Raw genomic sequence first — 26,035 nt, 5'->3', positions numbered from 1 at the left:
TCAGGCACGACTGATGGACTAAGCACACAATTGTCAACTGTATACACTGTTTCTATAAAACATCATTCCTATAGATTTATTTTTATTAATCATGGAGGTGCTGTAGGCACACATATAGTAACCCTAAAAATGTATGATTTCTGTAAGGTATTCCATGATTTCACATATATCTCTGCAACTCCAGTCATTAGTTACATCAAACATCAGGTTTCATATCATTTCGATTCTACAATAACAATCACTGTCACAAAAATTACACTGTGATTTCCTTGGTGGTCCAGTGACTAAGACACCTCGCTCTCAATGCTAGCTTTGGTGAGGGTGAGGGTGGCGGTGGGGGGGTGGGGGGCGGGGGGGATTCGTGGAAGGTGCCTAGGTTTGATCCCTGGTCAGGGAACTAGATTCCATATGCCACAAGTAAGATCCAGGACAGCCAAATAAATATTTTTCAAAAAGAATTACACTAAGATACAGTAGGAGGCATTGGGAACTGACATTTTGTAGCACCCAATCTCTTTAATAGCTCCATCTAATTTTTGAATTATTCATCTTCCCAGTGTTGCTTTGGCACTGGATTACTTTGACCCAGAAGACTTCCATTTTCCTGTATTGTCACCCACCCAGACTCTCCGAAGCACCTGTTTCTTGCAAATTCTTGCCCTCAGGCTGAAACAGAAAACACTCACTTGATGTCCTTGAATTGCCCGGATACTGGGTTCAGGGTGCTGGTCACAGCAAGCTGCTCCTGTGACAGGGAGGGAGGCAGACAGACCCCTAGATATGGGTTTGTGATTCTGTACCTCACGTCCCCTCAGAACTGCAATTATCTTTACACCTGTAGCTGCCATGTGAGACAGGCTTGGGGAACTCAAATTGTTTGCGAAAACCTTTATTGCTCAGTTGCTAATGATAAAACAACAATTAGAAGTTTGTACCAATCACCTCCAAAGGGACTATTGAAACGTTTGAAGAAGGCTCTATTCCCTTTGGTCCCTGGAGACAGACAGGGACTCACATGGAAGCAGTAGGAAATACTGAGGTCTAACAAAGGAAGGGAATTTCATGTGTCTGCTTGTATAGTTTGTATCCATGAGAAGTGTTTCTACCAAAACCGAGTTATTTCCTATTCTTGAGACCACTGAACTGTGCCTCCATTTAGATTATGAGTAGAGAAATGGAGTCAACTTACCTGAGAGGGATTTTCAAGAATTTCTCCATCTGTCATTTTACAAACGTGAAATTTTCATACTTCATTGTCTGAAATGTCATAGAACTTCTCACAAAGTATCTTGAGCAAATACCCTCTGTTTATACAGTTAGGGTTCAATGTCTTATAGAAATTCCCGCATAATTTCCACTGTAGTCTGCAATAGTAGGTACACCTTAGCGCCAACTGCCTAGGGAATATTCTCCCAGCTCTTAGTGACCAAAGTCATATTCAGAACCAGAGGTTCCAGCAGGGAACTGTGAAATTTGACCTACTGATACTTTTATCATGAAAATCAGTATCAATATCCTCTACTTAGAATTTGTCCCCATTCACAGATACTTAAGAAACATATTTTCTTTTCGTTTTTGTTCACACCCAAAGCATGTGGGACCTTAGTTCCCCGGTTAGGGAAGGAACAGCAATTCTGCATCGGAAGGTGGGGTCTTAACCATTGGACTGCCAGGGAAGCTCCTAAACACATTTTTTAAAATAAATAATTTATTAACGTGACATACATTTTCCTCTATATTGTAATGATTAATGCTTTCTGTGTAAGAAATGATTAAATCTTCAACTCTGAAATCTTAACTCCCGCACCAGAGATTGAAGCCACATAACCTGCAGTGGAAGCACAGCGTCTTAACCACTGGACTACCAGGGAAGTTGCTAAACTCACATTTAAAGAGAAAGGTACACTCTCTTGGGATACAATTGTCTGTGGGCCTCTTACTGTTTTTCCTGTCTTGTGTTAGCTCTTCTCCAGATTATCCTTTCAAGGACTGGGTGAAGAGGAGGAGGTTAGGAAAGAAAGCCAACAGTGGGGGAGGGTGTTTGGGAAGCTAAGTGCAGAGCAGTGGATGTGATCCAGAGACCCCATTTGCCTAGTTTCGTGCCCGGTTTTAGCACAAAAAGTCCTGCTTCTTGGAAACTGGTTCAGTCCTGGAAGAAGCAGGGCAATTGGTTGCTTCAGCAGCAGCAGCAGCAACAATTAACAGAGGCAATCTGAGTATCAACAGATTCTGGCAGGAGTAACCGTATGCCATTTCGGTAGTTACCTCATAAAGGACAACGTGGATTCCGGTCTCCCTCTTTCTTTCCGGAATCACTTCCTAAGAAAAAAGCCAGCTGCTCTGTTTTAAGCAGGTCTCTGGTTACAATTAGTGAGGCTTTCTCCCAAAGGATCATCCGAGTGATGACATTCTACTTTTCGTCACTGAGGAGACACCCATGTTCACACACTCACACAAAGGGCTCTTGAATTTTCCCCGTTTTTCAACTTGCTGAAAACATCTCGGCTTCCCATAGAGGCAGCTCTCAAAATTCTTCTCTTTCCCTTAAGTTGTGTGAAACACTAACTTAGAACAGGCAGGAAGCAGCTCTGCTCCAGAGGAAGTCAAAGAGATTTAAAGGCATCAAAAGGCAGAGAAAAGAAGCATAGCTGGACAGAAATGACCAACAGACCCAAAACGGACTGGGGCGGGGGTGAGGGGAGGCAAGACTCCGCCCCCACTGGCCCCGCCCCTACGTACCTGCGCTTCCGGCCTCTTCCCACCCCCCTTTACGTCGCCTCTAGTTGGCCGCGGCGTAGCGCACTCACCCTCCTCTGTACCGGATTTTCCGCCCGCGCGTGCGCAGTATCCTGCAGACCCGGAGTTGCGTTTAAATGAGCGACAGAGAGTTCTGGTGAGTTTGTTTGTTAGTTTAAAACCCGGATGTCGTAGTCCCACGGCTTGTTGTCCTTCACACGTGGGTTTCGGGGGTCTCTGTGGACGTTCAAGGTACCGCCCCCATTTTCCCGTCCCCAGTGTGTCCTCGCATCGCGGTGAGAAGGTCTGAGGTCCGTTAGCTTAGCTGCCGGGTCCCTGGGGCCCACGTCCGCTTCCTGTTAACATCGTTCTAGGGTCCATGTCCTTCTCTGGCAGTTCTGCCTTTCTAACTTGCAGAGACCGCTGCTTAAAAGTCCTGCATTGCCCAACCCCGAGGTCCCTGATCCACGAAGAGGTGAAGGAGGCTCTATTCTGTATGGCGTTTGGTCAGGGTCTCGCCTAAGGTTTGAAGGGGAGGGTCAGCCTACAACGCGTGATTTTCACAGGAAGGGCCGCGAGTTCTGAAAAAAAGAACTAAAAACACCTCGTTTGCTTCTGTGTTCCAGAATCCCTGCTGTGCCAGTGGCCGTAGAGGATTGTGATTTGTACCTGTTGAGATCCTCCCTCTGTGTGGGGCTGTGTTACAGGGAGCTCGCTGTGGTTTTCTAAGTATTGAACAGCCTATTTTCAACACTCGGGTCACTTCCCAAGACTGATCTTACCTGAGAAGGAAGACCAGAGAAGGAAAGCAAAGTGTCAGAAATGACTCGTTCCCAGGTAAGAGGCACAGTCCGTGTTTGTTCTGTCTCTCTTTCCTGAAATGCTGTTTCTTTGGACTTGATAAGCTCCTTGACTTCTGAACGGGTTTGTTTGAACCTACCTATAGTCATCATCCCAAGGGACCCATTGCCCTCCTGGCATATCGGTGTGACAGAAGACAGTATTGCCGGGCAGAGAAGCTCACTCAAGCTTTTAAGTCCCGAGTTTTTATTGGGCTTTAGCTACACAGGTGGGATTGATAACATCTCCAGCCTTCTCCCCTCCTTAGAGGTTGGGCTAATCAGCCCACTTGGCTCAAAGCCCCAGACCTCTAGTCACTTCGTTGGCCTTTGTGAAATGCCCAGCCTCACAACCTGAGTCATCTCATTATTAAACTAGGGGCCGACCGTAGGTCATGTTGTTAGCATAAATTATCAGGGCCCACGGAGAGTAATAAAGCTACTTAAGTCACTAAGGAAATTCCGAGAGAAAAAAAAAAACAAAACAAAAAACTTAAATTCCAAGAGTAGTTAACAAACTTCCAGAACCTGGGGACCAAAGCCTGTCAAATTCTTTTTTTGTTGTTGTTTCGTTTTCGTATTTATTTAGTTTTGGCTATACTGGGATTTTGCTGATGGTCTTGGGCTTTCTCTGTTGTGATTAGGAGGGGCTACTATCTTGTTGTGGAGCTCTGGCTCTAAGGCACGGGTTCAGTCGTTGTATTAATCCCTGGCAGGCTCTGGAGGGTGTGGGCTTCAGCAGTTGTGGCACACTAGCTTAGTTGCTCTGAGGCTTGTGGGATCTTCCCTGACCAGGGATGGGACCCATGTCCTCTGCATTGACAGGGAGAGTTCTCACCAGTGGACCATCAAGCAAGCCCCTAAATTCTTTATTACACAACGCTGAAAGCTAAATCTTTCCTTTATGCCCTTTGACTTTTTTTTCCCCCTCTGATTTTTGTTGTTGCTTTGGAATACCTCACCTGTTGGAATATTAAAAAATATTTTGTTGTGTTTACCTTCTATTTTATTGTTCAAAATAATGTCTAAGTCTCTCTTTAGGTGAGCTTCTTTGGCTACATTGTAACAATTTTGCTTCATTTATTTTGAAGTTTTACTAGTCTATACAGTTATAACTTCATCTGTAATTTGGCAGAATTACAGATTTACAGATTGTAATTACAGAAATCTGTAATTTCCCTCTATTTATGTTTTTTTCATTTTTAAATTCAAAACTATGTTGGCTCTCCTAGATACAGCTGAGACTTATACTTGAAATATCCATGTTTGTTTTGAGTTTGAATTGTTCTGAATTTGGAGTCACTGAAGTCTTTATGTCACCACATCTTCCAAGTAAAACTTGTGGTTTTCAGACTTTATGTGCTTCAGTAAAGGTTTACAGTTTCTTCACATAGGTCTGGAAATGTGTTCTACATAGGTGTCATGGTATATTTGCTAATAAAATGTAGGCTATTTCTCATATTTTGTTTTTGATCATTCTTACTAAAGAGAAAAAATTGTTTTCAGTGAACCCAGGTGACTCAGTGGTAAAGAATCTGCCTGCCAATGCAGGAGAACTGGGTTTGATCCCCAGGTTAGGAAGGTCCCCTGGAGGAGGAAATGGCAACCCCCTCCAGTATTCTTGCCTGGGAAATCCCATGGACAGAGGAGTCTGGATGGCTACAGTCCATGGGGTCGCAAAGTGTTAGACGTGATTCATGTGACTTAGCACACATTCATGCAGAATTTGTAAATGCTTGTTTTACCATAAATTCTAAAATACATGAGTTTTTTTTTTTCTTTTTTTAAGAAAGGTGGATTAAAAATGTTTCTTCCAAAAGATCTGTTACTTATGGAAGGTTGCTTTTACCTTAAGTGTGTTTATGTGTGCATCTGTGTGTGCAGGCAGAAACCTAGGGCTTATTTAAAAGCCATCATCAGTTCATGAATATTTGTATTGATTCTAACCTTTGAAAACTGTTCTTACATATTTTCCATGGCCTTCAATTGTTTCATTTTAGTGAAATGAATGTATAGTTCCATTTTTATATATGTATGCATGGAAATGTTCATATGATTTGATCAGTTATTTTTCTTGTATTCTTTACAGTTAGAGAAACTTCTATGAACTTTCTTTAGAGTTGTCCCTATGTATTCGTGTGTGTATTATTAAAGTTTAGAGTACATAAAGTGAAGTAAATTTAAGCTGTTTAAGGAATGTTTGCTACATATTTGCAAAAAGGTGGAACAGCAACATAATTGGAAGACTCTGTCAAAACTCTCAGAAAGATATACAGTATATCCTAAATAGTTAAAATGATTGTTGCTACTGAGGATGCTGTCATATTTGAACTGTAAAATGTGTAAAGCACTTGAAGTTCAAAAGTAAGCATGAATGCTTACCTGACTATTGTATTTGGTTACTATTCAAAATGGTCATTCATGGAGCAGAATTTTGAATACCACTAGTAAAAAGAAGCTTGTTAACAATACTAAGAAAAAAGTTAAGCTTGCTAAAAGAAATGGCACATTTGTCCCACTCAAGAACTCTTGGGTCAGAGTATGCTTTTTAAAAATATTCCCTGTTTCCTTGACAGACAGTTCATCCTGTGTCATACAGATACAACACTCAAAAATAAATATGCCAATGTTGTGCTTATTATTTTATCATTTCTTTTCCAGATCAGAATAGTTTCTGAAATGGTTTGTGGGTCATTTCTCACCTTTTTTTGGCTTAGGATTACGATAGAAAATATTGCTGTGTTAAAGTCATATTATACTCTAACACCAGTTCAGTCCTGTTCCCAGGACTGAGATCATGAGATGAATCGCATGCATGGATTTCTTTCAGTAAACTCTTTCCCTTCAGTAAATCTGCCTAGTCAGGACCATCCCTCTTGAGATACGGGTTTTCTCCTGACCTTATGACCAATGTTAATTCCTTGTTTCCTTGGTAATGGTTACTATATGTTTGGTTTTCTGATCTTCATTATTGTCAAAGAAATTCCTTAACAGCCTATATATGCTCACACAAAGATCATTAAAGCACCCTTGGTTCCATCAGAACTTGAGTCCCTGTGTCTTTCTTTCTTTCTCTCGCTCTCTGTCTCTCTCTCACTCTCTCTCTCTCCCTCTCAGGCTAATTCTCTGGAACGTGGAAACCTGCCGAGCTCACTTTCTCACCGGGGCTTTCAAGACTTCCTCGAGAGGATGCCCTGTGCCTTCGTGAGTGGTACAAGCCCTGTGTCAAGGGCTTTATAGGTTCTCTGCGTAAACCAGGGAATATCAGCCTCTTTCTGTCTTTTGCTTTCTTATTGTCGACTCCGGACCAGCAGGTTCTGGGCCATGAAAGGACTGCAACGTTAGGCTACAGATCAGGGAAGTCATATATGAAGTGAAATTTGCTTACAACACATTTTTAAAATATTTATTTGGCTGCACTGGGTCTTGTGGCAGGTAGGATCTTCAGTCATCCTTGTAATTTTCGGTTTCTTTGGTTGTGACATGTAAACTCTTAGCTACAGCATGTGGGATCTAGTTTGCTGATCAGGGAAAGAACCAGAGCTCTGTGCATTGGGAGCTCAGGGTCTTAGTCACTGGATCATCACAGAGTTCCTGAACTAACATTTTTTAATGATAGATTCAGGTCACAGTTTCCATATAGTGCCAAAATACCCATGAAGTGATAATGCATTCCTCCATGTACTTCTTATCTCATGACTCATATTCACTGCTTTAGGTATTTATGTGAGATTCCCATGCTATGAATTTGTTTTTCCATTTGACTTGAACAAGTGTCTTGGAAAGAATAAGTGAGGGATGTGCCTAAACTCTCACAACTAATGGCATAACTCCATGTCTTCTTACTTTCTTTCTGCTTTGGAAGATGAACACTCAGGTGTGTTGAGCAGAGATGCTGGGTTTTTGGAGTGGGGGTTTTCATCCCAAGCCCAGGTCTGATCTTTTCCAGTACACTCCATGCTCACATCAGAGAGTCTCATCACAGTTTTGTATTTTCCAAAATGTTTACAAGAACCTAATTAGTCCTAATCTATGCTCAACTGTATTAAAATTAAAATACAGTTTAGTGCAAATAAAGAATATCATCCTCTCACATTATGTACATTTTAATCCATTCAAAATTACCTGAGTTTAGTGACATGAAAAATTTTCTCTCTTCCTCCTAATGAGCATATAGCCCCATTTGAGTGTATGTCTGTACTCAGTGGAGATGAGTTTGAGTAGGCTCCTAGAGTGGGTGATGGACAGGGAGGCCTGGCGTGCTCTGAGCCATGGGATCGCTAAGAGTTGGATACGACTGAGCAACTGAACTGGACTGTATGTATGAAAACATTAACATGACTTGATCAATTTTTTCTTCTTCTTCTTTTCTTTTTGCTTTGTTTTTTGAAGAACTTTTGGGGAAGGGAATGACTACCCATTCCAGTATTCCTGCTTAGGGATTTCTTGGACAGAGGAATCTGGCCAGTTAAAGTCCATGGGGTCACAGAGAATGAGACATGACTGAGTGACTAAACCTTTTCTGTCTTCAGTATTCTTTATAGTTACAGAAACTTCTATCAACTTTTCTTAGTGTTGTCTCTGTGAATCTGTCAGTGTTTTATTAGCTAAAGTCTAAAGTTCATAAACTGAAATAAAGTTTAAGGTCTTAGTGGCTGTTTGTTAAAATATGTGCCAAAAGGTACAAGAGCAACTTTACTGATTTTTAGTTATTTCTCTTGTCCTTTCAAGACTCTGATAAAAACCATCAGAAAGATATATAGAGTATATACTAAATATTTAAAATGATTCTTTCTGCCAAGGTTGTGATTACCCAACGAGTGAAGAACAGATAAAACCAAGGAGGGTCTTAGAATGCAGAAACTAAAAAACCAGACCCTTATTGTCTCATGTCTGGAAATTCTTTTCCAACTCGCACCCAGACCATGACATTTTTGGTGGCTTGTTTGGGGACTTAGTCTCTTCCCCGCCTCCTCGCTTCTCCTTCCTCATAGGGACCCGCTGCCAACAGCAAGTGCTGTGGCAGCAACTGAGGAACTCTGGCCAGGGTTACCCTCTGGTGTGTTGTAAAGGCCTCACTGCCCACTGCACCCAAAGTGGCTGCCGCTTGAATGGGTGAGGGTCTCTCCTTTGTCTTTTTTGCAAGTGAGGACTATGCGAACCAATATTGTGTGGGCGCAGGTCAGACACATAAAAGCCATCAGGGCGCCTGCCTCAGAAAGACTCCATGTGAGGATAGGGGGGACACAGAACGGATCAGGCCACAAGGGCATCCGCCCCCAGGAAGACAACTTCCGTCTCCCATGTCAGGCACATAGTGGTTGAAGCAAAACAGAGACCATTGTCCCCGGGCCACCGCCTCCTGGATATATTGCAAGGCGGATTCCTCAGCCTTCTTCCCTGTCACTTTCACTTCTTTCCCTTCTGGTCTGGATTGGTTTACAGGAGCCTGGGTGTTGCCTCTGAGCCATCCCAAGAGTGCCATCCACGTTTCAGGGAATCACCAAACGGTGAGTCACCTGGTTGCTCCCGGGAATCTCTGTCTTTCTCTGCCCGTGTCACCTGGTGGCTTCGCTGCAGGGTTCTCACAGGTCTCATCTCACTGTTGGATGCGACTGCTGGGCCGCTCGGCCATTTTGTGCGTCAGTCGCATGGAGAGACTGTCAGCCAGTGACTCAGTTCGCCCATTCTGTGGTAGGTTGGCTAAGAGTGGGTTCTCTCTCATCCCAGGAGGCTCTCTCATACTCAACCCTTGGCTCCATTCTCAGAAACTGGGAAATGTTGACCCTCCAAAAGGCCTGGCTCCTACACAAACGGGGGACCCCCCAGAAATGGCCTCTGAATGGCACACCAGGTTTTACCAAAGGAAGGGAAAGGACTCAGAATTTCCTTGCGTTCTGTTGCCTCCCTGTCTCCTGTCCCCTCTGTCTCTCTCCCTCAGATTTCCTAGATGACCCTTACTCAATCCTTCATATCCACATGATCTCTAGGAAAGGATTCTGAGGTTCCCTTTGGTCCAGGTCTTTCTCCTATATTCAAAAGCCTGCAGGATCAAAAACTGTCCTATCATTCTAAAGAATCCCCTTCTAAGGACGCTTATCTGTCAGGTGGAGAGGGAACCAAGCTTCCCCTCCCCCACTGCTGAACATCCTAAAGAATTCCCTTCTGACTACTCTTGTTTCTCAGGGCTGGGAAGGACCAAGCTTCCCCCACTCCTGCAAATTCCCTTAACCCTTCAGATTCTCCACATGGGACAAAGACCTCAGTTCCCACCAGAGGGACAGTCCAAAATTTTTATCAGCTGAAATGCCCCTGATATCAGAGTCAATTTCAGCATTATTTGGTCTATATTTTAGCTATAAAACTAAGACTACAGAAACAAATAATGGCTTTTTGACACAGGATGACCCTGATATTCTTTAGACTCTGGAGAAAACGGGTTAAAATGAAATTTTCTTTCCCTCGGAAACTGCAAATCCCTTTCTTTTTGCATATGCATTTAAAACCAGTTAGCTTGTTAAAAGGCCTGCCTAGGGAAAAGCTTGAAGTTAACCCTTTCCTAGTCCTTGAAATACACTGCCCACTTTGCCTGAGACCTCACTCAGCCTTGGACAAATCAGAACATCAGGCCAAACAGACAAACAAACAAAAAAGGGTCAAAGAGATGCTTTAACTCTCAGGCAGGAAACTATGAGGTCTCTGTCTGTCTGTCTGTCTGGATTTATGTATGTCTCAGTGTGCGCTTTTTTTTTTTTTTTTCTTTCATAATATTGCCTAGTTGTAAATGAGTTCTAATTTAATTGGCCTAAAGTTAAGTAAGAGCTTACAAATCACACAGTTCTAACTACAAGAGAAATTAACCTAAATGAATTTCAGATTCACGTGAACTGGGAAATATTCAATATTAAATATGGAGTATTAATGTTTGTTTGCTAATCTAATGTAGATATGTCTAAGACTCCTTAAGCACAGTATTTTAATTGTCCCTAGGTTTATTATAAGTTAAATGTTGTTATATTTTTATATCTGTTACAAGTTTGTCAACCAGTAAAGTACCTCTAGGAGAGGAAAAAAAAAAAACTTCAAAGAAAATGTAAAAGAGATATGAGCTTTCAGAGAAACTCTTAAGAATAATTATACTTTAGAAATGTCTGTCTAAAACATTCTCTAGATTGTGGTAACCTAAATTTCTAAGGCTGTGCTAAACTAAGTGATGGAAATTTATTGAATAGCTAAGTCATTTCCAAATAAAAGAAGATTCTGAAACATTCATTACTAAGGACTAACTTCCTCTTACAGAGAAACTAGAGATTTTGAACTATTCATGAATAATGCTTGAGTCATCCTGAGATGTTCTCTAGAATTTTTTTTTTTAGAAATTATCACTGGTATTTATGTTCACCAGTGTACAGAATGCTCAAGTTCTTGCTTGCTTAGGGAAAGTAGGATGTATATTTTCAGTAAAGAAAGTATGAGGAATGAAATTACATTTTATGAAGGGACAAGGAAGTAGGTCTGACTTACAGGTGGCTGTTTCAGGGTGGGAGAACAAAGTAATGGGTACAGAAGTGATAAGAAGGTTTCATGGAAAGTGGACCCCAAGGGAAGAGTTTTGTTCATAAATACAAGTTTTCTTGAGATGTTGGGCTGCCTTTGATGATGGATTTTAAGTTTCTTTACCTCTGAAGTGATCTGTTCTGTGTTTACCTTTGAAATCTTCTTTGTTACTTTGGCTAAGTGAATATAATGTTTCCGAGTGATCTATATGATTTTATTTGACTGAGTGTTATAACCCCTTTTGATATTTGTCAACAAAACTTCCTAAATAACCTGACTTCTTGCTGACTTTGGAATGCTTCAGAGGGCCCCTGAGACATCCAAGGGAGTTATTAAACTACCTGGGTTCATTGGACATGGTAAATTACATGGGAAGTACTGTTGAAGGTGTGATAAATCTTCTCAGATTATACGATATGGTGGATGTTACTAATATAGATATCCTAAAATTATGTGGAGTTCATATAGATCTGATATGCCCTAATAAAATGTGGTCAACTATAATTCTAGTTATCCTGTGTTACAAGTGTTACAAGTCATAGCAATGACCAAGCTACCTTGTCAATTGCAGTTTAATCAGATTTAAACATGCCTTCTGTGGTTTCACTCTGATGCCTTTGTAAGAATACTGCTACTTCATGATTTATGGAAAAGATTTTTCTAAGGTTAACCGATGAACAAGTTTTGTTTGCTATCTGGTAAGCTGGTACCACACTGGAATTTAGTCTACTCTCTATGCTAATAGAACAGAGTTTTCTTAGAATGCAGCTTTCAAGAAGACATTATGAATTTCTTTGCCTTTAAGTGATTTATATTCATTTTAAAAATCTTTTGTTACTTTGGTAAAGTAAATAAGCATTACTTAAGATTATGGTACATGTAGACAAAGCTCATTTTTCTTGTAAAAAAATAACCCCTCATGGTTAGACTTTTGCCATCCTGATGTCCGAAAAACATGGCCATAGTCTGCTCCTGAATTGGGGAATTAAAAATGGGTGAACAATAGATGTAAATGAAAGAGTCAGTGCTGTGGGAAATCCAAGATGGCTGCCTGGCTTTTCCCAGCTCCCTGACAGACCTCATTTTTATTTGATGGGTTAAAGCCTTCCCTGGCTACAGGGTTAATGCCCTCATAAGGAAAAAACTTTTCACTGAATATTAAGTTTTGTTCATTGTTCAACTAAGTTTCTAGTTTTGTTAATTAAAGTCTAGTGTTTACTAAGACTCACTTCTGAGATCCTTGTTATGTTATATTTCTAAAAGATTTGATTAAGTGATTAAAAAGGACACTATAAGTTTGTTTATAAAGCTAATCTCAGTAAGCAGTCTTCAGATAAAGATTAGATGCTCCATGATATACAACCAGGAGATTAACACCTGGCTATAGTCATTTAAGAAATGAAGTCAGATGACCTGGGGTATACTGCTCTACCTAATGAAAGTTCTTGACTTACCATTCTTACTTATGACCTGACTACTAACTGATAGCTATACCTCTATTATTTGCTATGTTGCTTGTTTCAGAAGATTGTTTCTTAGGTTACTAAATCTGTGACTGAGCCTATGATAAAATGTTGATATGCAGTTCCATATGCTATTAATTGTTGTAATAATGTAACTCTAGATATGGGAAGAAGCAATAAAAGGGAGTATTTTCTGGGACCAAGAGGCTAGTAAGACAGGTATGATCCAAAGACTTTTGCTACTCACAAGGCCTGCTCTAGAAACAGCACACTGAGTGGCCTATCAATGGAACCTTCCCTAGACCTAGGAATGAGCCTTCCCAGTGCCGCGGGACACAATGACCAAGAAATGCCCCCAGAGCATGGTCAAATATGTGGCTACAAAGGGACCCTGCTGACTGGACTCTGCCAGCTGTCTCGACAAAGATGACATCATGACCACTGCAAGCTCCTGACTTTCAACAGCCCCCAAAAGGAGTTCAGAGTAGAGATCAGAAAGAAGGCTCTCTGAGCTCCCTGAAAAACCCAGAAGAACTGGCCTTCTGATAGATACTTTCAGGTAAAGATTTTGTGAGCCCAAATTCTTGCTTCTTCTTGTACCTAGAGAAACACTAACGTCACGAACCAATGTCCAGTCCTGGTTCTCCTGGCTGCCCATGAGCAGCTTTTCTACTTCTTCTCATCTTTGGGTCATGTACCTTTAACTTTCTTGTAAAGTTTGTTTCTTCTAAAATACCACAAATGTCCAGGTGGTCGTGCAAGAATATTCCCAGACCAACACCTAGGCAATGCGGAAACAAGTCACCTTATCATTCCATGGACTCTCATCGCCCTCCATAAATGCACCCTGACAGAGTAGGCAAAGGGAACTCAGATTCCCATGACACCCCGCTCAGCCTGAGAAAGCCCGAGCAGTCATCGCCCCTTTTCCTTTGAAACTGTAATCCCAAATGTGTGAGAAGGGAAATGGGTAGATAGTTAGACATGAACAGGGTATCAACAAGGGCCAAAGAATTGGCCCTAAAAATAAAGAGAGGGAGGTATGTGGCGACCCAGAGACAAAAGAGTAGATAAAACCAAGGAGGGTCTTGGAATGCAGGAATGGAAAAACAAGACCCCTTACCATTTACCCTCCCCCATGTTGTAGCTATTGATGGATTTCAGGTGCTCCTGAGCAGCATAAACGGTCTCCCCTCCTACCCCATATGGAGAATGTATTTTTCTTATTCTGCCCCCCACCTAGTATATGTGCCTCATCCATTCAGCAAATGACCCACAAGACCCGTCGTATCCTACTCCTTGTACCCTGGCTATGAAAGTGGACTGAGGACCCCTGATCAGTATCCGTTCTCATTTGAGCTGGCCTGCTGTTCTAACAGCATCCCCCATTCTAATAAACTTTATTTCCTTCTCATTTTGTCTCATGTCTGGAAATTCTTTTCCAACCCGAGCCCAGACCACAAGAAAGGTCACTATCCTATTCAGTTCATTTCAGTTCAGTCCAGTCGCTCAGGTGTGTCCGACTCTCTGTGACCCCATGATCGCAGCACCCCAGGCCTCCCTGTCCATGACCAACTCCCGGAGCTTACTCAAACTCATGTCCATTGAGTCGGTGATGTCATCCAGCCATCTCATCCTCTGTCATCCCCTTCTCCTCCTGCCCCTAGTCCCTCCCAGCATCAGGGTCTTTTCCAATGAGTCAACTCTTGGCATGAGGTGGCCACAGTATTGCAGTTTCAGCTTCAGCATCAGTCCTTCCAATGAACACCCAGGACTGATCTCCTTTAGGATGGACTGGTTGGATCTCCTTACAGTCCAAGTGACTCTCAAGACTCTTCTCCAACACCACAGTTCCAATGCAATAATTCTTCAGTGCTCAGCTTTCTTCACAGTCCAACTCTCACATCCATACATGACCACTGGAAAAACCCTAGCCTTGACTAGATGGACGTTTGTTGGCAAAGTAATGTCTCTGCTTTTTAATATGTTATCTAAGTTGGTCATAACTTTCCTTGCAAGGACTAAGCATCTTTTTAATTTACTATCCTACTCGAGCTACTAAAATCTGTAAAACAATTAAAGTTCCAACTTAAGTATGAATTCTTGCCTTACTATTCTTTCATTGAGGTTCAAAATCATCATTCATCGAGCAGAATTTTCAACATTACTAACTCAAATAAGCTTGCTAAAAATGTGGCACTTTGGCCCCACTTCAGAACTCCTGTTTCAGAATACACTTAAAAAATTTTTTTCCTGTTTCTTTGGTAAACAATTTATCCTATGTCACACGAGTAGAACACTGAAAAATAAATATGCTAATGTTGCCCTGATGATTTTATAATTTCTCTTCTAGATGAGAATACTTTCTCTAATGGCTTGTGGATCATAACTCATCCTCTTCTTCACATTAGAAGTTGGGTAGAAAGGATTACTGTGTAAAAAATATATTTTGTAATACCAGCCAAGCCACTGCTTCACGACCAGGTCTCTGAACTTGCTGCTTTCACCTTGGGTCACATTAGGAAGACTTCCCACGGCCACATGGCATCTGTACTTTGTATTTCAGGAACAGCTGACGTTCCAGGATGTGGCCATAGACTTCACTCAAGAGGAGTGGGAATGCCTGGACCTCGGTCAGCGGGAATTGTACAGGGACGTGTTGTTAGAGAATTACGGGAACCTGGCCTCCTTGGGTGAGGATAACTGCCTTCCAGAATCCCTTATCCACCCACTGGGTTTTTGTTCTGTCATTCCAAGAATGTTTTCTGACATTTTCTGCTTCCCAAAGTAGTTGCAGATCTCTGCTTTCTAGGGGAAAATGGGTATTTGTGAATTTAGGAAGAAAAGTGATGATTCATGATGATTCGTTATGCTGGTGATGTTTTTCTTCCTTGAGGTACTCTCCCTCCTTCATTCTAGGTTAGTGGTAATTGTGTAAGTTCTGTGGCATTAAATAGTTGCACCCTCTCTTAATTTCACATCGATACTACTTACATTTGCCTTAGTACTACTTGACTGGAATCTCAGGATCTGATTGTTAGGTGTTTGTTAGTATTGTATGGCGGCTTTGAATAAAGTATTTCCGGATATCGTTTTCTAGAACAAAATGCGTTCTCGTTTCACCTGAATACATATTGGATTCAATACTGATGAATCTCTAACAACACAAATTTTTCTTTCTCTAATCAACAGGGCTTGTCTCTAAGCTGGACCTGGTCACCTTTCTGGAGCAATTGAAGGATCCCAGGAATATAAGGAGAATGGAGACAACAACCAGTTACCCAGGTAGGTATGAATGGATGGAGATGAAGACTCAGGTGGCTGGTCCAAGGAGCAACGAGGAACTCATCCTTCGTCACATGGCTTTGGGAGATTTGCTTCAATGGAAATGGTTTTTGAAAACCTGGGTTTGTGTCTGCTACTGTCATAGAAATGTATCACCTGCCCCATTTTGTCTCTTAAATCATTCATGAATTTATCTCCAGTGATTACTTTTCTCCATCACAGTGTGAACTAAAAGTCTCCTCTTGGCTTGTGACAAACTGCGTTCATTCGTTGCTCTTTAATTTCTTGGGGGCCCTAGGAAAACTCTGCCCATTTCTGAGTAACTATATGACAGTCCTTTTCAAGTTTTCCTCTACCTCTAGACAGAAATGTGTGAGTGGAGTGGTAGACAAACTGCCAAACTTCTAGGAATACTGGGCATGGGTTTTTGTCCTCTGGTTTATAATTTCCTATCCACTGAGAGCGACACATAGGACCTTCTAAGTAAATTTCAAGTTCAAGTAATTTGTCACTGCAGAAAGCAAAACCTCGTGAAAATGAAAGAATGCACATCTCAGGTTGACTTCAAAGTTTCTCTTTTACTTTTATGATCTCATATTAAATATCTTTAGTGTATTTGATCCAATTATAACTTGCTAAAATACTTTATTATATATTGTTACCTCCTAGAATTTTCAAATAAATTGACATAAACTCTTAGCACATGTTCCACTATACTATTAATGGTTGATTCAAACTATGACAATTTTTAGGTTATATAAAGAAATCTTTATTAAAAGTTCTAAATGGAATATAGCTGTTTTCCACTTGTGTGGTCCTATACAGCAAAGAGAATCAATTATACATATCAGTTAGTTCAGTTCCGTCACTCAGTCGAGTCTGAGTCTGCGATCCATGGTCTGCAGCAAGCCAGGCTTCCCTGTCCGTCACCAACTCCCAGAGCCTGCTCAAACTCCAGGCCATCGAGTCAGTGATGCCCTCCAACTATATCATCCTCTATTGTCCCCTTCTCCTCTCATCTTCAGTCTTTCCCAGCATCAGGGTCTTTCTCAGTGGGTCAGTTCTTCGCATCAGGTGGCCAAAGTATCGGAGCTTCAGCTTCACCATGTCGTTCCAATGAATATCCAGGACTGATTTCCTTTAGGATGGAGTGGTGTGATCTTCTTGCAATCCAAGGGACTCTCACGAGTCTTCTCCAACAACACAGTTCAACAGCATCAATTCTTCTGCACTCAGATTTCTTCATGGTCCAACTCTCACATCCATACATGACTACTAGAAAAACCATAGCTTTGACAACATGGACCTTTTTCAGCAAAGTAATGTTTCTGCTTTTTAATATGCTCCCTAGGTTGGTCATAGCTTTTCTTCCAAGGAGCAAGCATCTTTTACTTTCATGACTGTAGTCACAATCTGCAGTGATTTTGGAACCCAAAAAAATAAAGTCTGTCACTGTTTCCATTGTTTCTCCCACTGTTTGCATGAAAGGGTATGACTGGTACCATGATCTTCGTTTTTTGAAGGCTGTGTTTGAAGCCAGCTTTTGCACTCTCTTCTTTCAGTTTCATCAAGAGACTCCTCAGTTCCTCTTCACTTTCTGCTATAAGGGTGGTGTCATCTGTACATCTGAGATTATGGATATTTCTCCCTGAAATCTTGATTCCAATTTGTGCTTCATCCAACCTGGTATGTTGCATGATGTGCTGTACATATAAGATAAATAAGCAGGGTGACAATATACAGCCCTGACGAACTCCTTTCCCAATTTGGAATCCGTCCGTTGTCACATGTCCAGTTCTCACTGTTGCTTCTTGACATGCATACAGATTTCTCAGGAGGCAGGCAAGGTAGTCTGGTGTTCCCATCTCTTTAAGAATTTTCCACAGTTTCTTGTGAGCCACATAATCAAAGCCTGTGGTGTAGTCAATACAGCGGATGTGGTTGTTTTTCCAGAACTCTCTTGCTTTTTATGTGATCCAAGGGATGTTGGCAATTTGATTTCTGGTTCCTCTGCCGTTTCTAAATCGAGCTTGAACATCTGGAAGCTCTCGGTTCACATACTGTTAAAGGCTCGCTTGGAGAATTTTGAGCCTTTGCTATTGTTTGAAATGAGAGAAATTGTGTAGCAGTTGGAGCGTTCTTTGGCATTGCCTTTCTTTGTGATTGGAATGAAAACTGACCTTTTCCCATCCTGAGGCCACTGCTGAGTTTTCAAAATTTTCTGGCTTATCTAGTGCAGAACTTTAGCACTATCCTCTTTTAGGATTTGAAATAACTCAGCTGGAGTTCCATCACCTGCACTGGCTTTGTTGGTAGTCATGCCTTGTAAGGCTGACTTGACTTTGGACGCCAGGATGTCTGTTACTAGGTGAGTGATCACACCATCGTGGTTATCTCAGTCATTAAGATCTTTTTTGTATAGTTCTTCCATGTATTCTTGCAAACTTCTCTTAATATCTTCTGCTGCTTTTAGGTCCATCCGGTTTCTGTCCTTTACTGTTCCCATCTTTGCTTGAAATATTCCTGGTGCCTCTAATTTTCTTAAAGAGATCGCTGGTCTTTACCGTTCTATTGATTTCCTTCCCATTTAGGTCTCCACAGAGCAATGAGTAGAGTTCCCTGTTTCAGTCATAGTTTTAAAGTCTCTCTTCTTATTTAATTTCTTAAAACTAGTACTTTATTAAGTTTATCTTATTTGTATTCAGCTTCCTTGGACACTGTCTTATGTGTCCTCAGTTTCTGATTAGTTCTCTATCACTATCATTTATGATTTTTAGATTGAAACATCTAATAGACCATTCTCAGAAACTTGTGTGGCAAGAAGTGGATTTAAGAATTATTAGGTACATAGAATTTGTGAAAGTGTTTGCTGTCTCGACTTAAGATGACTAAAAGCAGGAAGTAATCATTAGATTGCCTATCACCTCTTAATTCAGTGGTGCCTGGAGGTTTTTATCTTGTTTCTTCCCCTATAACCTATGTCTTTGCCATCTCATTTTGTCTAGCGTTCTGTTTGTGGTCTCTCTTTTGAAGACTACAGGAACCTAGTTAGTCTTCCTTGTGGTGTCTGCACCTTGGTGGGTGAGGTTGGTCCCGAGGTTTGTGCCCTCATCCTCTTGATCTGGGCTTTGATTGCTGTTAACCATGCCCAGAGCCTGCTGTGGATATTCAGGGCTGTTTCCCCATTGTTCTGTGGTTGTTACTGCCCTCTCTCTGGTGGTGCCTGCTTCCTGTGTGGTGGAATAGAGCCCCCAGACCTGAATCTTAGCTGTGATTGTGATCTGTGGTGCGAGGCAGGTGGACTGGAGCACCCGCACATGGAGAAAAGTCGCTGAGTATTACTCCTCTGGGGATGTTCACTCAGGATGTGCCCTGGTTCCCCTCCCATGTGTTCTGCAGGCCCTCATGTGATGTAGTGTTGGCACTGCTCTTGGCCTCATCTTAACCACGGGCATGATGGCACATGGGCCTGGTGTCTCGCAGATGTTGTTTTCACAAGGTCACCGGCATAGATTCAGTGAAGTCAGGTCCTGGGATTGCATTCAGCGTGGAGCTGGACCTGCTGTGGTGCTCTAGGGCAGCTCAGGCTCTGTCCTGGCCCAGCCCCCTTGTGTGGGAGCCCACAGAGTCTACAGCAGCTAGAGCTGCCCCTGCCTTGACTGAGAGAGCGCTGGTAGGTGATTCAGATGCTCTGTAGGGGCTGAGGTTACACAGCCGGTCATGGGTGTGAGACCGTGGCTTCTGTTGCTGCAGGGAGAGGTGTCAGCTTTTCTTCTTCATCCCTGGGGCTCAGCTGTGCTTTCAGCTCCATCTGAGCGTGTGGGCAACTCACAGGTGTCTTCTACTGGGCTGCCCCAGAGCACAGGAGTCTGCTGATTGTGGAAGAGGTCGATGGGGGAGGCCGTGGCTGGGGGCTCAAGAGACCTACATGGGTGGAGTTCTTCATGGTTCTTGGTGAGGAGGGTCTGGGACAAGGGACAAGGGGTGCAATGGGCTTCTTCTTTGGGCATCACTTACCAATGCCACTGTGCTCGCTGGTGGTTCAGGCTTCCACCACAAGCATCCCGTTTGCAGAGCTCCTCCCACAGTCCCATCCCTTCAGCATGTTTCCTCACAGCCCACCTCAATCCTCTGCCTTGATCTGCTCTCTGAACCCCACATTTCAGCACCCAGCCCTTGTCCGCAGTGGTGGTCGTGCCTCTCAGGCTGGGTGGGCAGGGCCGGGGTCAGGACCCCGTGTGCAGGTCTCTCTCTGTCCTGCTGCCACACGCTGGTTGCCATGTTCTCTTCCCAAGTAGAATGAAGCTCTCCTTCTGTCCAAACTGAGTCCCCGAAGAGGGGCTTCCCTGGATGTGGAGACCGCTCCTCAGTTTCATGTCCCCCCAAGTTGCAGGCCCCATCCCACTTCCTCTCATCTTCCTTTTCCTTCTTCTTTCTATTGTCCTACTTGGCTCAGCAGGAATCTTTCTTTTTTCTTTAGATTTCGAGGGGTCTCTGCTAGTGTTCAGCTGGGCTCTGTGAGAATTGTTCCATTTCTCATTCCTTTGTGGACAGAGAGATGGTCTCCACATCTGCCTAATCCTCTGATATCTTGATGCTTCCATTTCCATTTTATCTTATTTTTTAATCTCTATTTTAGCTTTAAACTAGCTGTAGTCATCAATTTTCTCTGAATGTTTAAAGATTTTCACTGAGAATAGCAGGGGAATTAACTTGTTATTTGATATCTTTCAGCCTTGTCTGCACAAGACACCCAGGATTTGATGCCGAAAAATCCAGCATTAGAAGATGTATTCCCAAAAGCAAAACTAGGAATATATCAAATATTTCACCTCAAAAACTTAAATTTAAGAAAAGACTGGGAATGTACATGGGTATATGAAAGACAGAGAGGATGTTTATATGGACATAAAGAAATGGAGACAGTTACACAGATTGCTAATATTACTGGAAAAAGAATTGAGCAACCTAAGTCAAGTTGGGAAAAACACCCACTTCATTCTTCAACATTTGCCAAGATGTGTAAGTGTTTAAGAAAAGATTTCCATCCTTTTTTGAAACATACATGTTCTCTAAAAGGAAACGTGAAATATCTGGGAGGTAATCTTGTCTCTACTGCAAATACTCATTCAAACAATTCTGAACATAGGCTTCGACTCAACATACATTCAAGCATGTCTGAACACCTACAATTTAACAGTGAGTGGGAAAACTCACAGTCTAATCAATTTGAGGGATCCATGAGCAGGGGCTTTTTCTTCCCCCAACAGATATTATCTCTCCATTCCAAGATGTATAATGTTGTTGATACTGGAAGAGATGGAATCCAACCATCATTGTTCAATACGTATTGTGATATGGTCAGAACAAAACAACTTTCCGTGTGCAATAAAATGAGTCAGACCTTAAGGAAGAGCTCCAGCTCCAATAATTCCAAGAGTATTTCTGGTGGACTGAGAAGGTATTCAGGCAATGAGCCTGGGTATATGGTTGAAGGAGACGCCAACCTTAAGAAACATCAGGGACCTGAATCTACAAACAAGGATTCTAAAAGTAATACATGTAGAAATGCCTTTGATCAAATGTCAGGTTTTTCTCTCGATAAGAGTACTTGTAATGAAGAGGGGAGTTGTACTGAATATGGTATGGTTTCTAATCAGTCTTCAGAACTTATTCAACCGCAGACTGTTCAGAATCCGCAGAAAGAAAACAAGTGTAAGATATGTGGGAAACTGTTTAGTAAATCATGCCATCTAAGCAGACATAAGAAAATTCATACAAGAAAGAAACCGTTCCAATGTACACAATGTAACAAAGTGTTTAAGCATCTCTCACTTCTTACTAAACATCAGCGAATTCACACTGGAGAGAAACCTTATAAATGTGCAGAATGTGGCAAAGCCTTTACTTACAACTCACATCTTATTGAACACCGGCGAATTCACACTGGAGAGAAACCTTATAAATGTACAGAATGTGGCAAAGCCTTTATCTGTTACTCACATCTAACCTATCATCAGCAAATTCATACTGGAGAGAGACCTTATAAATGTACAGAATGTAGCAAAGCCTTTATCTGTTACTCACAGCTAACCTATCATCAGCGAATTCATACTGGAGAGAAGCCTTATAAATGTAAAGAATGTAACAAAGCCTTTCATCGTCTCTCACTTCTTACTGGACATGAGCGAATTCATTCTGGGGAGAGACCTTATAAATGTAAAGAATGTAACAAAGCATTTATTCAGTGCTCAAATCTTACTCGGCATCAACGAATTCATACTGGAGAGAAGCCTTATAAATGTAAAGAATGTAACAAAGCCTTTCATCATTGCTCAGTTCTTACTCGACATCAGCGAATTCATTCTGGGGAGAGACCTTATAAATGTAAAGAATGTAGCAAAGCCTTTATTCAGTGCTCACATCTTGCTCAACATCAGAGAATTCATTCTGGGGAGAGACCTTATAAATGTCAAGAATGTAACAAAACCTTTATTCAGTACTCGCATCTTACTCGACATCAGCGAATTCATACTGGAGAGAAGTCTTATAAATGTAAAGAATGTAACAAAGCCTTTATTGAATGCTCACATCTTACCCGACATCAGGAAATTCATACTGCAGAGAGACCTTATAAATGTAAAGAATGTGACAAAGCCTTTATTCAGTGCTCGCAACTTACTCAACATGAGCGAATTCATACTGGAGAGAAGCCTTATATATGTAAAGAATGTAACAAAGCCTTTATGCGTTGCTCACATCTTACCCAACATCAGCAAATTCATACTGGAGAGAGACCTTATAAATGTAAAGAATGTGACAAAGCCTTTACTACGAATTCGGCCCTTACTCAACATCACCGAATTCATACTGGGGATAGATGTTATAAATGTACAGAATGTGGCAAGGCCTTCATTAAGGGTTCTAATCTTACTAAACATCAGCGAATCCATACTGGGGAGAGACCGTATAAATGTACAGAATGTGGCAAAACCTTTAATCGGAGCTCAATTCTTACTACACATTTGCGAGTTCATACTGGAGAGAAACCTTATAAATGTACAGAATGTGGCAAAGCCTTTAGTCATAGTAGTAATCTCACTAAACATCTGAGAACACACACTGGAAAGAAACCCTAGTAATGGAACAAGTGATGGAAGAGGTTTGCCCTGAACATGCATCAGAAAACACAAGAGTTTATATAAGAAACCTATGGAAATGATGTAACAAATACGTAGAAAGGTTGTTAATCAAAAGTTAAAGTAAATATCAGAGATTGCATACTAGAAGGCATTTCATCAGTTTTGTTTTCAGAAGTTTCTCTGAAGGAGAATGACTGTAGGGAGTACTCCATAGTTAAAACACATAGAAAATGCATATATTAGCATGAATCGTGAGAGGAAGGTTTATGGTTAGAAAGTTTCAATTCTTAACAGTGTATGTATGCTTGTTAATAATGACATGATTTGAGATTATTTCAAGTGAATGTAATTCAGCACTCAAATAATCCATACAGTGCTCACCAGAATCTTCCTTGTCATGGTTTGAATGGATGAACCCACACTCAGCCTAGGGAGTCTGAGGCACTTTACTCAGGGTAACTTATAAAACCTGAGCTACAAGTACTCCTGGTTTCTCTGGCTGATTCCAGCTTTGACCTCTCTCAGAAACTCCTGCCCTAAATCCTCCCCTACAGAGAGGTCTTAGGTGTGGTGAGTGTGAGGCTTTGAGCTCAGGACTCCTGAACATTGGTTTTGGGGAAGAAACATCAGAACAAGATGGGATTTGCTGATGACTCCTTTCATGGCCCCACTGTAGACCTGCAGATTCATAACTTCTTGGAGTGGGGACTTGGCCACCAGGGATCTGTATTCATTGAAATGGTTCAGAAAGAATCTTTAACCAAGTGGTTTCCATCTGGTTTCCCATCAGGATCATGTGACCAGTGTCAGGAAATGACCTCACTGATGCCCTCCCAACAGAGTTCTATTTTGGTCCTGTGGGAGCATCAGTGTGGTGTGTTGTATGTGCTCCAGGGGATTCTAAGGGGAGGCCCGGGATAAGGACTTGGCTCCTGGTCCATTTGTGAGAGCTGAGGCCCAGCTTCAGCCCCAGGAGAGGCCGCAGGGTTGGTCTAGCTGGATTTGGACCGGGGAAGTCAGTCAGCTCACACCGTCTGTGTGAGCAGAGTGTTAGCAGCTATCTATGGGGAGAAAACAATCAAGAAATTAGCTCACAGGCTGGTCTTCAGGTAGGAATTGATTGTTCCTGAATGTCTCCTGAGACAGAGGACAGGAGAGGTCGTTCTTCTCAGCTTTTCAAGGTCCTTCTGTCTGTAGTGAGAGAGTCATTTCCTAGACAGGTTGAGAAGAAGCTTGGGGGTCCCCAAGGAAAGAGGGGCCTGGAATTCTCAAGAAAGAAGAAAGGACAAACTTTTTTTCTTTCCTCTACATTCCTTAGGATTATATAACAATAATGTATCCTGAAAAAAAAATAATGTATCCTGCCTGAGGACAGTCTCTGGATTAAACCTTCTGGCTAATCCTGTTATTTTAAAATGTAAATTATAGGAGTAGATCTGGTGAGGTCTTTACAACCTCCAGACATTCTTTGGATTCATTGGAGAGTATGTAACTCCATTGCTAACACTAGGAAGCAGATACTCTTTCTGCCCACTTCTGATGTCTATGTCAGAAGCTTTCTCTATCTCCTTTATACTTTAATAAAACTTTACTACACAAAAGCTCTGAGCAATCAAGCCTTGTCTCTGGCCCCCGATTGAATTCTCCAGAGACCAAGAGCCCCAGCCTCTTTGCATGATTCAGCAACAACCTCTCATCTTGGGGGCTCATCTGGGAGTCTTCAGGACAAGGTAAGGGTGCTTGGAGCTCTAGTTCTCCTAGCAAACACGTTTTCTGCTGTACTTGACTAACTCTTTGGTGTGCTTGCGTGAATGAATGAAATGCCCTGCATGAAGCAAGTGAACTGCTCTGCGGTTCTGTGGTGACCTCATAGGGCTGATGGCAGAAACCTGTCGGGATTTATACCGACCTGCCAATGCCTAGAGGCACCCAGCGTCTCCTTCGGGGACTGACCAGAGATGGGCTAAGCATGTGGACTGAACTCTCCTTTCTCGCTCAAACTTTTGGTCTCGTTGGCCATTTCATAACTCCTTGGAAATTAGAAGTACTAACCTAATCCGTCACATCATAGATTTTCAAGGGACTTGTGATCTGTGTTGTTACTGTGACTTTGATCTCACACTTGGATTGGTAGTCAGGAAGCACTTAGCCGCGATATGAATCAAAAGATTGGAAGTTAGATGGAGCTCTAGCTATGAGAGCATCTCTGAGGTTAAAGGTCACTCAGATTGGAACTGCAATGGGTTTTTTTTTTTCTCCTTTGGTAACTCTGGCTCTTAGTGGACCAGAGGAGGCTCTTATACTGGTGAGGTGATGCTTGGAAGTAACATCTCAGTTTTATGTTCATATCGGTTTTATTGTGGTCAGGAGTATACTCAGGGTCATGCACAGACACTCAGGTGACCACTGTTTCCCCCAGCGGTTTAGCCTGGAAGGTGTTCCGGAAGCTTATTCTGATTGCACCCCCGATGGCATCAGAGGCAAGCAAGGCATTAATGGTGAGGACCTGGACGTCAGTCAGGGAAGACATCAAGTCTACGCCCGGTGCATCTCCATCCCGTCTTGGTGGTAGAACCGGGAGGGACAAGTATGGCCCCTGGGTCGGTAAGGGACAGACTAAGTCCGACCAGGGAAGGGAAGCTGTGGTGTAAAGTCTGTCTACACCCCCATCTAGAGCAGGGAGGGACGCCTCCGGTTGAAAGATGGCGCTGTTCGCTTCTTTTCTCTCTTACAGATGGGAGCTAACAATTGCAGCCTCACTCCTTTGAAATGTATCCTGAAAAACTGGGATAGATTTGACCCCCAGAGCTTAAAGAATACACACCTGGTCTTCCTATGTGATACTGCATGGCCATGGTACCCACTGGAGGTTTAAGTATAATACCTGTTTTACAATTAGATTGGTTCTGTAGAAAACAAGGGAAGTGGGTAGAAGTAGCATATGTGTTGCTCTTTTCCTCTCTGCAAAATATGCCAGACTTATGTTCTAAGGGTATAGATTTGGGTGTGAAAC

The 26,035-nt window shown here is 42.1% G+C and overlaps 1 protein-coding gene across 5 annotated transcripts; it reads left to right on the top strand.

Moving 5' to 3' along the window:
- The first annotated feature begins 2,790 nt into the window (after positions 1-2,790).
- Positions 2,791-23,125, top strand: LOC122689465 (zinc finger protein 345-like). Of its 5 annotated transcripts, none has more exons than XM_043895904.1 (6): positions 2,791-2,893; positions 3,363-3,573; positions 6,693-6,779; positions 15,162-15,288; positions 15,788-15,880; positions 20,615-23,125. In XM_043895904.1, exons 2-6 carry the CDS (start codon positions 3,559-3,561, stop codon positions 23,017-23,019), a joined length of 2,727 nt encoding a protein of 908 aa, XP_043751839.1. In that variant the 5' UTR covers positions 2,791-2,893; positions 3,363-3,558; the 3' UTR covers positions 23,020-23,125. The 5 variants fall into 5 exon arrangements, with proteins under 5 accessions (XP_043751839.1, XP_043751851.1, XP_043751865.1 ...); XM_043895910.1 differs by having other exon boundaries at positions 2,852-2,988; XM_043895916.1 differs by lacking the exon at positions 6,693-6,779.
- Positions 23,126-26,035: the final 2,910 nt, after the last annotated feature.

The sequence above is a fragment of the Cervus elaphus genome, chromosome 4 (assembly GCF_910594005.1).
Source record: "Cervus elaphus chromosome 4, mCerEla1.1, whole genome shotgun sequence".
Taxonomy (NCBI): Eukaryota; Metazoa; Chordata; class Mammalia; order Artiodactyla; family Cervidae; genus Cervus; species Cervus elaphus.
The sequence above is the reverse complement of the archived record's forward strand: the minus strand, read 5'-3'. Positions and strand labels throughout refer to the sequence as shown.

Bases quoted from the DNA above. Each gene is read 5' to 3' on its own strand.
- LOC122689465 (XM_043895904.1), top strand. The intron at 6,780-15,161 runs GTGAGTGGTACA...TTTGTATTTCAG, and splicing joins AGAGGATGCCCTGTGCCTTC to GAACAGCTGACGTTCCAGGA. The intron at 15,289-15,787 runs GTGAGGATAACT...TCTAATCAACAG, and splicing joins CGGGAACCTGGCCTCCTTGG to GGCTTGTCTCTAAGCTGGAC.